The sequence below is a fragment of the Lucilia sericata genome, unplaced genomic scaffold, assembly GCF_015586225.1.
Source record: "Lucilia sericata isolate MDLA Ls3-8-SP2 unplaced genomic scaffold, ASM1558622v1 Contig000389F_arrow, whole genome shotgun sequence".
Classification (NCBI taxonomy): Eukaryota; Metazoa; Arthropoda; class Insecta; order Diptera; family Calliphoridae; genus Lucilia; species Lucilia sericata.
In genome coordinates, this window is record NW_023994407.1 from 232,809 (window position 1) to 249,155 (window position 16,347).

The 16,347-nt window shown below is 32.7% G+C and overlaps 1 protein-coding gene across 1 annotated transcript in view; it reads left to right on the forward strand.

Moving 5' to 3' along the window:
• The window catches only part of LOC119604389 (CD109 antigen), a 37,843-nt gene that overhangs the window by 16,387 nt on the left and 5,109 nt on the right, over positions 1-16,347 (forward strand). The window contains exons 2-13 of the mRNA XM_037956954.1: positions 3,122-3,299; positions 3,363-3,841; positions 3,905-4,235; positions 4,298-4,486; positions 4,558-4,652; positions 5,949-6,060; positions 6,127-6,397; positions 12,705-13,250; positions 13,316-13,447; positions 13,517-13,935; positions 15,723-16,070; positions 16,137-16,314. Of these exons, the coding sequence (XP_037812882.1) occupies positions 3,122-3,299; positions 3,363-3,841; positions 3,905-4,235; positions 4,298-4,486; positions 4,558-4,652; positions 5,949-6,060; positions 6,127-6,397; positions 12,705-13,250; positions 13,316-13,447; positions 13,517-13,935; positions 15,723-16,070; positions 16,137-16,314 (3,278 nt within the window). The remainder of the gene's footprint in view (positions 1-3,121; positions 3,300-3,362; positions 3,842-3,904; positions 4,236-4,297; positions 4,487-4,557; positions 4,653-5,948; positions 6,061-6,126; positions 6,398-12,704; positions 13,251-13,315; positions 13,448-13,516; positions 13,936-15,722; positions 16,071-16,136; positions 16,315-16,347) is intronic.

Below are 16,347 nucleotides of genomic sequence, written 5' to 3' on the forward strand. Positions count from 1 at the left end.
GGAATCAGAAACTCTTGATGTTCTGGGCATGAAAATTTAGTTCTTTCGCCGCACTGTTCGTATGTGGAATAAACTTCCTGCAGAGGAATTCCCTGCCACTTTCGATATAAGAAGATTTAAATCAAATGTCCACAAAAACTACTCCCACAACCTATTTTCCTAGTTCCAACATAATGCTTCGCATAAGTAGGGGTCATCCCCTGAGTGCTGGTCCAATAAAAAAAGGCACTACCTAAGTTCTAGTTAAAGCTCTTTACCGAATTGATTTGCAACTTTCTGAACATTATACGCTATCAACACACCATTAGGTTTGACTCTGAGCACAAAACAATCAAAGATTTAACAATACGAGCTGCTTTTCTAATGTCTTTGGTGCTCTTCGAAACAGTTATTCGACTTATTTTGCCTTATTAGTATCTGCTGGACCTGATCAGGACCAAAGATAAGTTTTGGTTAGAAAAGTATGTATAAGTTTTTTCTGACTTAGTTTTTATACCCTCCACCACCATCAGTGGTGATAGAGGGTATATATAACTTTGTCATTCCGTGTGTAACACCAAGAAATATTCATCTGAGACCCAACAAAGTATATATATTCTGGGTCCTTATGAAATTCTGAGTCGATTTAGCTATGTCCGTCTGTCCGTCCGTCCGTCTGTCTGTGTAAAACACGCTCACGTTAAAACGAAGCAATATAATTTAACCAAATTCACCCAAAATATTCATTATTAACCGGTACAGTTTGGTATTGAAAATGAGCAAAATCGGTTCACATCGGGAAAAGTTATGAATCAAAATTTAAAACAACCTCGAAAAAAATAAGCATTTTTTACACATTCTAATGTAATTTTCTCCAAAACTATGCAAGATAATTCCATGAAAATGACCATACATTCGTTTCTACACAAGATCTTGATCCGTGCAGAAAATTTCCAGAATTGATCCACAATTTCATATACCTCCCATACAAAAGTACATATTCCCGGAAAATGGGTTTTTCGTTAATAACTTCCATCACAATATCGATATCTTCACAAAATTTTACAAATTAAATTCTTTCAGAGAAAAATTTTCTGGATCGGTCCATAATTGGACATAGCTCCCATACAAGGTCCCCTCCCGAAAATCACTTAAACGCGCATAACTCATTACTAAATTAAGATATCCATATAAAATTTGGTATAAGTATTGCCCATATGCATAGAAATATTACTGTGAAAATTTTTTCCGATCGGTTCAAAATTAGTCATAGCTCCCATACAAGGTCCCTTCCCGAAAATCACTTAAACGCGCATAACTCATTACTAAATAAAGATATCCATACAAAATTTGGTATAAGTATTGCCCATATGCATAGAAATATTACTGTGAAAGTTTTTTCCGATCGGTCCATAATTGGTCATAGCTCCCATACAAGGTCCCCTCCCGAAAATCACATAAACGCGCATAACTCATTACTAAATTAAGATATCCATATAAAATTTGGTATAAGTATTGCCCATATGCACAGAAATATTACTGTGAAAGTTTTTTTCCGATCGGTCCATAATTGGTCATAGCTCCCATACAAGGTCCCCTCCCGAAAATCACATAAACGCGCATAACTCATTACTAAATTAAGATATCCATATAAAATTTGGTATAAGTATTGCCCATATGCACAGAAATATTACTGTGAAAGTTTTTTTCCGATCGGTCCATAATTGGTCATAGCTCCCATACAAGGTCCCCTCCCGAAAATCACTTAAACGCTCATAACTCATTACTAAATTAAGATATCCATATAAAATTTGGTATAAGTATTGCCCATATGCATAGAAATATTACTGTGAAAGTTTTTTCCGATCGGTCCATAATTGGTCATAGCTCCCATACAAGGTCCCCTCCCGAAAATCACATAAACGCGCATAACTCATTACTAAATTAAGAGATCCATATAAAATTTGGTATAAGTATTGCCCATATGCACAGAAATATTACTGTGAAAGTTTTTTCCGATCGGTCCATAATTGGTCATAGCTCCCATACAAGGTCCCCTCCCGAAAATCACTTAAACGCGCATAACTCATTACTAAATCAAGATATCCATACAAAATTTGGTATAAGTATTGCCCATATGCATAGAAATAGTACTGTGAAAGTTTTTTCCGATCGGTCCATAATTGGTCATAGCTCCCATACAAGGTCCCCTCCCGAAAATCACTTAAACGCTCATAACTCATTACTAAATTAAGATATCCATATAAAATTTGGTATAAAAATTGCCCACATGCATAGAAATATTACTATGAAAATTTTTTTTGATCGGTTCAAAATTGGTCAAAGCTCCCATACAAGGTCCCCTCCCGAAAATCACTTAAACGCGCATAACTCATTACTAAATCAAGATATCCATACACAATTTGGTATAAGTATTGCCCATATGCATAGAAATATTACTGTGAAATTTTTTGTATACAAAAATTCTATTTCAAGATTTCTCACGTTCCCTTCCGAAAATCACTTAAACACATATTACTTATTACTAAATTACGATATAGATATAAAATTTTACTGAAATATAGCTTTTATGTACAGAAATTTAGCTTAAAGAATTTTTTACGATCGGACTATAATTGGTTAGATATGCCCCTGAAAGCACTTTAACCGTATTTAACTAGTTGCATTAGCAATTTGTGTAGATTATATATGTATTTTGAAAATCCTTTAATTTTCACACACATGCATACATGAAAATTACTAAATATCGCTAAGCGCTATAAAAATATAAAGAAAATTGCGTTTGTAATGTTCAATAAATCTTGGAATTGTAATAGATTTAAGCTGTTTAAATCTTGGGATTTTTCAATTTAAGACATGAGATAACTTATTTCTACAAATATTTGACCAATTAGAAAAGTCCTAATATAAAAGTAGCTGGTGGAGGGTATTTAAGATTCGGCTCAGCCGAATTTAGCACTCTAACTTGTTAAAATGTAAACTCAACTTTACGATCTATTTCTACCGAACTTGGCTTTTAATTCAACCTAAACAGAATAACCTCTATTCGCCTTAAAATGCTTTCGGATATCATTAACATATTTTGTAAAATAAAATTCTATTAAAAGTAATTTTTTTTCAGTTTATATTCAATTATTGCACCAAATACTTTAAGACCAAATTCACAGTATCATGTAGCCGTAAGCATACACAAGGCGCCCGAACCGGCTAAAGTAAAAGTTGGTATAATCGGTAGTGCCTATAGTGACTTTAAAACAGTCGAAGTCAGACCATATTCAACTGAAATGGTACATTTTGAGGTGAGTTCTGCCGCAAATTCAAACTTTAAACATTAATCATTATTTTTGATTTTCACCCAACAGATACCCTCCTTGAAAAGAGATCGTTATAACCTAACCGCTGAGGGTCTAACGGGTATACGTTTTACCAATGAGACTCAATTGAATTTTGATGCTAAACAATTTACGGTTATGGTGCAGTCGGATAAGGCCATTTATAAACCCCAAGATATAGTGCACTATCGTGTCTTAATTATGGATGCCAATTTAAAACCAGCTTTAAATTATGGAAATGTTAATATTGCTATCAAAGATGGTGGTAATAATGTTATAAGGAAATATAAAGATGTTAAACTAACCAGTGGAGTTTATGCCAATGATTTGCAATTGTCGGATTATCCTAAATTTGGTGAATGGTCGGTAGAAGTTGAGGTTATGGATGAAACCTATAAGAGAACTTTTGAAGTGGTGGAGTATATATTGCCGAAATTTGTAGTGGATATTGATACTGATAAGCATGTTATATATAAGGATGGTAAAATTAGAGCTGTAGTTAAAGCTTAGTAAGTAAACTGTTAACGGATTTTGTAGTTTGTAATTTCAATATGATTTTATTATTTTGTTAGTTATGCCTTTGGTAAACCTATAGTGGGTGAAGCAACTCTCTCGATTTATCCCACCTTTTTTGGTTCTTTGCAACCTTTTGTCAATGATTTAATTACCCGCAAGGTAGTACCCATAGATGGTAGTGCTTATTTTGAATTTGATATTAGAGATGAATTAAAATTGAAAGAAGACTATGAACGTGAATATTTGTTGGATGCTTTGGTAGAGGAAACATCGACTAGTTCCGTGCAGAATTTCTCAACTGTTATAACAGTACATTTGGATCCATATCGTGTGGAGGCAACTAAATTGCCCAGTAATTATATACCTGGTGTGCCATTCGAAGTGTCGGTAAGTAGTTTCTAAGATACAGATCTATTGTATCAATTCTTATGTTCTATTTTAATTTACAGGCTAAAGTTTTGCGTAATGATGGTGCTATGATGAAGGACTTTAAGCCCGACTTGACTGCTTATTTAACGAATGTATATGGCAGCAGTGAAATGTATAATAAAACAGTCTATACCTTGGATACACGTTCAGAAGTTAAAATGAAATTTACAGTTCCTGTGGGAGATAAAGATGAATATCATTCCATTATTGTAAGTTTTTAACATTTATTTCATTAAGTTTTAAATGTTTTTTATAAAGTTTATTTGAATTTAAATTTCAGGTGGACTATCAAGGCATTATAACCGATATTGGTAAAGTACCACGTAAACATTTACACAGCAAAAATTTCATTACCGCCAAAGTTTTGAATGACAAGTAAGATTTTTGAATTGGAAAATTTAATTTTAAATTTAGTAAAGTTAATAACGGCTTTTATAATTTGAGTATCGGATAACCAATCATAGAAAGATTTGTAAAATATCAACTTCATCAAGTTTTATAAGTTTTAAAATAATATATTCCCTTTTCGCCAGTCAGGGGGTTTGTCAACCAATGAAATCTATTTGTTTAAGTGTCAGTGTTTCTGACTCTAATTTTAAACCATGTATCCCTTTATGTCTAAGAGTTGCCGATTCCGCGGTTTAGATGTAATAGATAGATAGATAGATAGATAGATAGATAGATAGATAGATAGATAGATAGATAGATAGATATATAGATAGATAGATAGATAGATAGATAGATAGATAGATAGATAGATAGAGATAGATAGATAGATAGATAGATAGAGATAGATAGATAGATAGATAGATAGATAGATAGATAGATAGATAGATAGATAGATAGATAGATAGATAGATAGATAGATAGATAGATAGATAGATAGATAGATAGATAGATAGATAGATAGATAGATAGATAGATAGATAGATAGATAGATAGATAGATAGATAGATAGATAGATAGATAGATAGATAGATAGATAGATAGATAGATAGATAGATAGATAGATAGATAGATAGATAGATAGAGATAGATAGATAGAGATAGATAGATAGATAGATAGATTGATAGATAGATAGATAGATAGATAGATAGATAGATAGATAGATAGATAGATAGATAGATAGATAGATAGATAGATAGATAGATAGATTGATAGATAGATAGATAGATAGATAGATAGATAGATAGATAGATAGATAGATAGATAGATAGATAGATAGATAGATAGATAGATGAGATAGATAGATAGATAGATAGATAGATAGATAGATAGATAGATAGATAGATAGATAGATAGATAGATAGATAGATAGATAGATAGATAGATAGATAGATAGATAGATAGATAGATAGATAGATAGATTGATAGATTGATAGATAGATAGATAGATAGATAGAGATAGATAGATAGATAGATAGATAGATAGATAGATAGATAGATAGATAGATAGATAGATAGAAGATAGATAGATAGATAGATAGATAGATAGATAGATAGATAGATAGATAGATAGAGATAGATAGATAGATAGATAGATAGATAGATAGATAGATAGATAGATAGATAGATAGATAGATAGATAGATAGATAGATAGATAGATAGATAGATGGATAGCACTTGCAAATAAATAAAATTTCAATTAAAATTTCTATTTTCTCCTTAGACCCATGGTTAATCAAGAAATCACAATCGCTGTACGCTGCAGTGAACCCATGAAATATTTTATTTATCAAATTGTTGGACGTGGTGATATTTTACTATCACGAGCAGTAGATGTAAGTACAAACCGAATTAATAATATTTTTAATAAAATAAGTATAAATTTATTTAACTTCTTCTAGGTAGCTGATAACTCATATCATACCTTCAAATTTCTATCTACATTTGCCATGATGCCCCGGGCTAAACTTTTGGTTTATATGGTCATCAATGGTGAATTCGTATATGATGAACAAGTCATAGAATTAGAGGAAAATCTCTTGAATAATGTTCAACTTGAGGCCCCATTGAGGGCACCTCCAGGCCAGGATATTGATATAACGATTAGTTCGAAACCCTACAATTATATTGGTTTAATGGTGGTCGATCAGAATGCTTTGAATATTCGTAAAGGTGGGTATTACTTGAAATGTTAGGGAACGGTTTTGTGTGTTACAGAATTAAGAATTGGAGTCGTTATGTTTGAAAAAGTTCTTGGACGGAATTACCTAATACTTCAGAATGATTTGAATATTCTTAAAGGTGGGTATTACTTGAAATTTTAGGGAACGCTTTTGTGCGTTACAGAATTAAGGATTGGAGTCGTTACGTTTGAAAAAGTTCTTGGACGGAATTACCTAATACTTCAAATGATTACTATCAAATCTACTCGATCACGTGTGCGGTTATTTTGCCCCTAATCTACCATTAGAAGTCTATCTGAATCGAAAGTTTCTATTCGTCACTTACTAACTCCGGATATTTGGGAAGTGACAGTTTTATGAATACAGTACCTTGCTGAATCAGGTAGACACGGTCGAACGTATACGGGTAGAACTTCTAACAAAAGCATAGCTGGCTTCGAAGTAGCTTATGGTGTCAGTCCAATTTTCCTCGTCTTTGTTAATGCTTTTTGGATCTATCTCTATTAATTGTATATTAAAACTAGCTTATTACCCGCTACTTTGTTAGCGAGGGTTTTTATAGAATGAGAAATATGTTGGCTCTTCATTTAGCAAGGAAAAAATAATATGTATTACAAAGATTACAAATTTTTAAATATTGGTAATTCCCTAATTTGAAGAAATGATGATTGTATATGTGTACTCAATTTTAAGTACTTAAAAGTCCACTTTTATAGATTCTCATTTACGCCGTGCTCTATATGCTTAATTTCATGTTTTTAGGTTGAATTTTATAGAAAACTCAAAAAATACCAATCGAAGGACGAAAAAGTGCCAAAAAGTTCACTTTTATAGATTCTCATTAACTAAGGCCTCTGCATGCTTAATTTCATGTTTCTAGGTTTAATTTTATGGAAAACTCAAAAAGTACCAGTCGAAGTACGATAAAGTACCAAAAAGTCCCCTTTTATAGATTCTAATTTACTCCAGGCTCTACATGCTTAATTTTATGTTTCTAGGTTAAATTTTATAAAAAACTGAAAAAAGTACCAGTCGAAGAATGAAAAAGTACAAAAAAGTCTCCTTTTATAGATTCTTATTTACTCCGGGCTCTACATGCTTAATTTCATGTTTCTATGTTCAATTTTATAGAAAAATCAAAAAGTACCAATCGAAGAACAAAAAAGTACCAAAAAGGTCCTCTTTTATAGTTTCCAATTTACTCCGGGCTCTATATGCTTAATTTCATGTTTCTAGGTTCAATTTTATAGAAAAATCAAAAAGTTCCAGTCGAAGAACGAAAAAGTACCAAAAAGTCCCCTTATATATTCCCATTAACTAAGGGCTCTGCATGCTTAATTTCATGTTTCTAGGTTAAATTTTATAGAAAAATCAAAAAGTACCAGTCGAAGAACGAAAAAGTACCAAAAAGTCCCCTTATATATTCCCATTAACTAAGGGCTCTGCATGCTTAATTTCATGTTTCTAGGTTTAATTTGATAGAAAACTCAAAAAGTACCAGTCGAAGGACGAAAAAGTACCAAAAAGTCCCCTATTATAGATTCTCATTCACTCTGGGCTCTACATGCTTAAATTCATGTTTCTAGGTTAAATTTTATAGAAAACTCAAAAAGTACCAGTCGAAAGACGAAAAAGTTCAAAAAAGTCCCCTTTTATAGATTCTCATTTACTAAGGGCTCTACATGCTTAATTTCATGTTTCTAGGTTAAATTTTATAGAAAACTCAAAAAGTACCAGTTGAAGGATGAAAAAGTACCAAAAAGTCCCCTTTTATAGATTCTCATTTACTAAGGGCTCTACATGCTTAATTTCATTTTTCTAGGTTAAATTTTATAGAAAACTCAAAAAGTACCAGTGGAAGGACGAAAAAGTATCAAAAAGTCCCCTTTTATAGATTCTCATTTACTAAGGGCTCTACATGCTTAATTTTATGTTTCTAGGTTAAATTTTATAGAAAACTCAAAAAGTACCAGTCGAAAGACGAAAAAGTCCCCTTTTATAGATTCTCATTTACTAAGGGCTCTACATGCTTAATTTCATGTTTCTAGGTTAAATTTTATAGAAAACTCAAAAAGTACCAGTCGAAGGACGAAAAAGTACAAAAAAGTCCCCTATTATAGATTCTCATTTACTCTGGGCTCTACATGCTTAATTTCATGTTTGTAATTTAAATTTTATAGAAAACTCAAAAAGTACCAGTCGAAGGACGAAAAAGTACCAAAAAGTCCCCTATTATAGATACTCATTTACTCCGGGCTCTACATGCTTAAATTCATGTTTCTAGGTTAAATTTTATAGAAAACTCAAAAAGTACCAGTCGAAAGACGAAAATGTTCCAAAAAGTCCCCTTTTATAGATTCTCATTTACTCCGGGCTACATGCTTAATTTCATGTTTCTAGGTTAAATTTTATAGAAAACTCAAAAAGTATCGGTCGAAAGACGAAAAAGTACCAAAAAGTCCCCTTTTATAGATTCTCATTTACTAAGGGCTCTACATGCTTAATTTCATGTTTCTAGGTTAAATTTTATAGAAAACTCAAAAAGTACCAGTCGAAGGACGAAAAAGTACCAAAAAGTCCCCTATTATAGATTCTCATTTACTCTGGGCTCTACATGCTTAAATTCATGTTTCTAGGTTAAATTTTATAGAAAACTCAAAAAGTACCAGTCGAAAGACGAAAAAGTTCCAAAAAGTCCCCTTTTATAGATTCTCATTTACTCCGGGCTCTACATGCTTAATTTCATGTTTCTAGGTTAAATTTTATAGAAAACTCACAAAGTATCAGTCGAAAGACGAAAAAGTACCAAAAAGTCCCCTTTTATAGATTCTCATTTACTAAGGGCTCTACATGCTTAATTTCATGTTTCTAGGTTAAATTTTATAGAAAACTCAAAAAGTACCAGTCGAAGGATGAAAAAGTACCAAAAAGTCCCCTTTTATAGATTCTCATTTACTAAGGGCTCTACATGCTTAATTTCATGTTTCTAGGTTAAATTTTATAGAAAACTCAAAAAGTACCAGTCGAAAGACGAAAAAGTACCAAATAGTCCCCTTTTATAGATTCTCATTTACTAAGGGCTCTACATGCTTAATTTTATGTTTCTAGGTTAAATTTTATAGAAAACTCAAAAAGTACCAGTCGAAGGACGAAAAAGTACCAAAAAGTCCCCTTTTATAGATTCTCATTAACTAAGGCCTCCGCATGCTTAATTTCATGTTTCTAGGTTAAATTTTACAGAAAACTCAAAAAGTACCAGTCGAAGGACGAAAAAGTACCAAAAAGTCCCTTTTATAGATTCTCATTTACTCCGGGCTCTACATGCTTAATTTCATGTTTTTAGGTTAAATTTTATAGAAAACTCAAAAAGTACCAGTCGAAGGACGAAAAAGTACCAAAAAGTCCCCTATTATAGATTCTCATTTACTCTGGGCTCTACATGCTTAAATTCATGTTTCTAGGTTAAATTTTATAGAAAACTCAAAAAGTACCAGTCGAAAGACGAAAAAGTTCCAAAAAGTCCCCTTTTATAGATTCTCATTTACTCCGGGCTCTACATGCTTAATTTTATGTTTCTAGGTTAAATTTTATAGAAAACTCAAAAAGTACCAGTCGAAAGACGAAAAAGTACCAAAAAGTCCCCTTTTATAGATTCTCATTTACTAAGGGCTCTACATGCTTAATTTCATGTTTCTAGGTTAAATTTTATAGAAAACTCAAAAAGTACCAGTCGAAGGACGAAAAAGTACCAAAAAGTCCCCTATTATAGATTCTCATTTACTCTGGGCTCTACATGCTTAATTTCATGTTTGTAGATTAAATTTTGTAGAAAACTCAAAAAGTACCAGTCGAAGGACGAAAAAGTACCAAAAAGTCCCTTATTATAGATTCTCATTTACTCTGGACTCTACATGCTTAAATTCATGTTTCTAGGTTAAATTTTATAGAAAACTCAAAAAGTACCAGTCGAAAGACGAAAATGTTCCAAAAAGTCCCCTTTTATAGATTCTCATTTACTCCGGGCTACATGCTTAATTTCATGTTTCTAGGTTAAATTTTATAGAAAACTCAAAAAGTATCAGTCGAAAGACGAAAAAGTACCAAAAAGGTCCCCTTTTATAGATTCTCATTTACTAAGGGCTCTACATGCTTAATTTCATGTTTCTAGGTTAAATTTTATAGAAAACTCAAAAAGTACCAGTCGAAGGACGAAAAAGTACCAAAAAGTCCCCTATTATAGATTCTCATTTACTCTGGGCTCTACATGCTTAAATTCATGTTTCTAGGTTAAATTTTATAGAAAACTCAAAAAGTACCAGTCGAAAGGCGAAAAAGTTCCAAAAAGTCCCCTTTTATAGATTCTCATTTACTCCGGGCTCTACATGCTTAATTTCATGTTTCTAGGTTAAATTTTATAGAAAACTCAAAAAGTATCAGTCGAAAGACGAAAAAGTACCAAAAAGTCCCCTTTTATAGATTCTCATTTACTAAGGGCTCTACATGCTTAATTTCATGTTTCTAGGTTAAATTTTATAGAAAACTCAAAAAGTACCAGTCGAAGGACGAAAAAGTACCAAAAAGTCCCCTTTTATAGATTCTCATTTACTAAGTGCTCTACATGCTTAATTTCATGTTTCTAGGTTAAATTTTATAGAAAACTCAAAAAGTACCAGTCGAAAAACGAAAAAGTACCAAAAAGTCCCCTTTTATAGATTCTCATTTACTAAGGGCTCTACATGCTTAATTTCATGTTTCTAGGTTAAATTTTATAGAAAACTCAAAAAGTACCAGTCGAAAGACGAAAAAGTACCAAATAGTCCCCTTTTATAGATTCTCATTTACTTAGGGCTCTACATGCTTAATTTTATGTTTCTAGGTTAAATTTTATAGAAAACTCAAAAAGTACCAGTGGAAGGACGAAAAAGTACCAAAAATTCCCCTTTTATAGATTCTCATTAACTAAGGCCTCCGCATGCTTAATTTCATGTTTCTAGGTTAAATTTTATAGAAAACTCAAAAAGTACCAGTCGAAGGACGAAAAAGTACCAAATAGTCCCCTTTTATAGATTCTCATTTACTCCGGGCTCTACATGCTTAATTTCATGTTTCTAGGTTAAATTTTACAGAAAACTCAAAAAGTACCAGTCGAAGGACGAAAAAGTACCAAAAAGTCCCCTTTTATAGATTCTCATTTACTCCGGTCTCTACATGTTTAATTTCATGTTTCTAGGTTCAATATTATAGAAAATTCAAAAAGTACCTTTTGAAGAACGAAAAAGTACCAAAAAGTCCCATTTTATAGATTCTCATTTACTCCGAGCTCTACATGCTTAATTTCATGTTTCTAGGTTTAATTTTAAAGAAAACTCAAAAAAGTACCTGTGTAGAACGAAAAAGTAGCGAAAAGTCCCTTTATTATTAATTTCATGTTTCTATTTCAATATCATAGAAAACTCAAAAAGGACCAGTTGGAGAATGAAAAGTACCAAAAAATATCACTTGGTACCGGGGTTCCAAATAACACCCCATTAGGATATGTAGTGTTTTAAATTTAAAAATTTTATCTAAATTCGATCATTGTGGTTGAATAAAATCAAATTTCCCATTTTTACCCCTTTTGGTACTTTTTTCCTCCCCATTAACGAAATAAAAATTCTATTCCAAAAAGTTGCAACATCGTAGTGGGAGCCCCTTATTATGTATTCATATGTATAAGTTAATAAACCAAAAACAATGTTTTATGAAAAAAGTACCAAAAATAGGTACAATTTTAACCCCTTAAACGTCCGAATATCCAAAAAGTACTAAATTCATATTTTTATTTTTTCGTTAAATTATGAAGGAGTCAAAAATATTTTTTGAATGTGCACTGGTTTAAAAGATACATGGGGTGCGAAAAAAGTACCAAAATACAGTTTTTACCCGTTTATTCCCTAAAGGGGCCGAATTTTAAAAAAGTACCAGACACCTGTCCGTTTATTTTTTAAATGAACGGCGATAAGCTTTAAACTGTTTTTGTATCTTTTCTAGTTTAGGAGATATAAGGTTACCGAATTTACCCGTTTTTACCCTTTTTTACCCCCTAAACATTCGAATTTCCAAAAATCCCGTCTTAGTGGATCTATTTGGCGGGAGACCAACCTCCTGTCCAAATTTCAGCTCTTTAGCTTCAACCGTTTAGGCTGTGCGATGATGAATCAGTCAGTGAATCAGTCAGTCAGTCAGTCAGTCAGTCAGTCAGTCAGTCAGTAACGTTAGAATTTTATATATATAGATTAAACATGATTTCTTTGCAGGAAATGATCTCTCCACATCCAATCTAATGAGAGCACTTAATCAATACGAACTCCATGATTATAACACACCCACTGGATCACCCGGTAAAGAATCTGGGGTTATTACCATGTCCAATACTGATTTCATCATAGAAAAGGAACCCGAAACTACACCAGCTTTGGGTAGAACTATGATGGATGATGAACATAAACTTACCACAATACGTAAAACAGATATAGGACCAGCTCATGCTATAGAAACGAATACATTGGCACCAGGCAAAGGTCGTTATGCATTCTCCTATACACCAAAGCCTTTCTGGCATAATCCACGTATACATGTTATGCATCCTCCGGCGGATACCTGGCTATTTATGAATGTCTCTGCTGGTAGTGAGGGTAAGACGACTATTCACAGAAGACTGCCCAGCTCTATGACATCATGGGTTGTTTCGGCATTTGCTTTGGATCCGGTACAGGGTATTGGTCTAACGTCACCTGTTAAAATGATGCAAACATTTAAAGAGTTTTATATAACCACTGAATTGCCTTACTCTATAAGACTTGGTGAGATTTGAAAAGAAATCTGCCTTAAAACTTGTTGTTTATATTTGGATTTTAATTTCTTATAGGTGAAACCATTGCTGTACCTTTTGTGGTCTTTAACAACAAAGATAGTGATTTAGATGTGGACGTTAAATTATACAATACCGCTCAAGAGTTTGATTTCCCACAAATTGATAGCAAGGCTCAACCTAAACCAAGTAAATTTTAAACTAACAATATTAAAAATACAATCTCCATACTTACGGTTGTTTCCTTTATCCTTATAGAAATCGAACTTTATAGCCGTCGCTCGGTACGAGTTCTGGCAAAATCTTCCAAATCCGTTTCATTTATTATTACACCTAAACGTGTGGGTCCTATAACAATAAAAGCTGTTGCCTCCAACCAACTGGCTGGTGATTCTATAGAATCTATACTTTTAGTAGAACATCCAGGTGCCACTGAAATTGTTAATAAGGGTTTCCTTTTCGAAATGGGTTCAAGTGTTCAACGTAACGCTAATGTTTCCATTCGCATTCCTCGCAATTCTATTGCTGATTCGGCTAAAATTGAAATATCCGCTGTGGGTGATGTGGTTGGAAGTATATTAGGCAATTTGGAGAATTTGATTAGATTGCCCTCGGGTTGTGGCGAACAAACGATGATACAATTTATGCCCAACTTAATGGTGTTGAAATATTTACAGGTAAAATATTAAAATTTAGTTGTATTTCTCCGACTCAAAAAACATTTTATTAGCGATGTCAGAAAAATTTAATAGGGGTGAACTCACTCGGATCTGTTACAATTCCCTTCAAGAATAATTCTTAACTAAGGATAAATAATTAAAAAAAATTAGAAATTAGAATATCGAATCATAATTAATCACCTAAAAAACTTATTTCTTTGATAAAGCCTAGCAAGATTCACAGATAACAGCATCCTCACACACTCTGCATTTCAATTCGAATCGAAATTTTCTCCGTTTGGCAACTTTGGTATTCTGCATTTCGATTCGAAGCTCCGTCACTAAAATAACAACTTACAAAAACGTAGTTACGATCGTAATGCAGAATACACATAATCGTAAAACATTAATATAAAATGGAATTGGTTCTTCTTTTTACGATTCCGTTTTTTGTTGGAATACCAATTTTCGATCGTAGCGTAACTGAATGCGGAAACGTAATCAAAATGCAGAATAGGGGTGATTATATACAGTTGTAACACCTACCAGTATCATGCGGAATTTCTTAACTAATTCAATTAGTAAGAGTTGCTTTGGCATTAATCCATGGATATCATGTCATCAGCATGATTGTTAACTGTTTTTCCAAATCTCTGTCAATAACATTTCGGTGGCTATCCAGATGCAAATGTTTATGCTTGAAAGAAGTTTCAGGTTAAACTACATACCCTTTAAAGTTTAAACAGTTCATCGGATACAGCCCATTCGGAAACTCTATTAAAGGTGTATTCCTTAAGCTCTGCGTTGTAGCTTTATAATCCGAAATTCATCTAGGTACAATATCTTGACCTTGTTAAAACGAATACGACTCTACTTGACTGTTTGCACCCACCTTATGAAGAATTGTGGTGTACATAGGATAGAACCAGTTATACCATGTGAGGTACACACTTGAGCTTTGTTATGTATCTTCCCGTAGCTCTTATCATTCAAAGACGTTTATATTTCCATTAATAATAGATTTAACATCCGGCGCTTAAATCCAGTTGTCCTATGACAGGTTGTAGACACCAATTCATACCTAAGAAACTGCAACAAGTATAGAAGGCATTGGATTCCTTCTTTATAATTTCCTGATAATTATTTTTATCCTTTTAGTTCCTCTCATAGATTTAGATAAACACCCTCAAATTTGCGGTAAAATAAAACTGATTGCATTGTATCTCCAGGAAAATAGTTCTACTCTGTGATCAATATGTTTACATTCAGACTGTAAGTTCAGCTTATTACAATAGATCGCCTATGCTGCCTGTTATGATCACGCTGATCGTTACATTTTCCCATAAACATTATCGAGACTTTGACCGCATATATAGGCACTGGATCCCTACTTTATAATTTCTTTACCGCTAATTTTATCTACTTTGTTTCTCTCTTAGATTTAGATCAATACCGTCAATTTTCGACAGGAAAAGAGTTTAGTTCATTATAATAGACCGGTTACAGATTGTCCTTAACATTATTTCAATAGAGATTCTACGGTTATCGAATATGGGAATTCTGTTGAATATCTAGTTCAATATTGAATGCCATATTATCGAATAAGTAAATTTCTATTAACTGAATCACAAAGGCGGGAATTTTGCCTCAACAATATTACTTTATAGATCGATTTTACTCGATCACAAACACGAAAATTCCTCCTGTGACTTCTTAAACTTTAACTCCCTCTACAACTCACTTTGAAAAGAAGTTTCAAAATTAAATTATAGTTAGGTTTCTAATTCAAATTTCTAATTTTTCAGCGTACTCGCCAATTATCGCCATCCATAGAAATGCGTGCGAAAAAGAATTTAGAATTAGGTTATCAGCGTCTTCTCTACTATCGTCACAAGAATGGCGGTTTCAGTGCGTTTGGTCTCAGTGAAGAGAAAAGTTCAACATGGTTAACGGCATATGTAGCGAAAGCTTTTCGCATGGCCAGTGAATTTATACAAATCGATGATGAAGTAATTACAACAGCATTGGAATATGTTGTAGGCAAACAGGCGCCAAATGGAGGTTTCGAAGAACAAGGAGATATTTTCGAACAATACGATGATCAAGGTTTGAGTTTAAGTGCTTTTGTAACATTGGCTTTAATGGAAAATGTGGTAAGTGTTAAAAAAAAAATAATAAATAAGAACAATAATCTTAAAATTTGTTATAAATATTTTTAGAATACCAATCCTGAGTATAAAAATAATATTAATAAAGCTTTGGACTTTATAACACGTACCTTGGATGGTTCAGATAATTTGCATGCCATGGCTATAGGTACTTATGTATTGGCTAAGGCTAATCATGATGCCAAGGTAGCTTTTGTACAAAGACTAGATGTCATGGCGGTTAATGAAGGTTGGTTTTACTACATTTGACATTGAAAAAAGT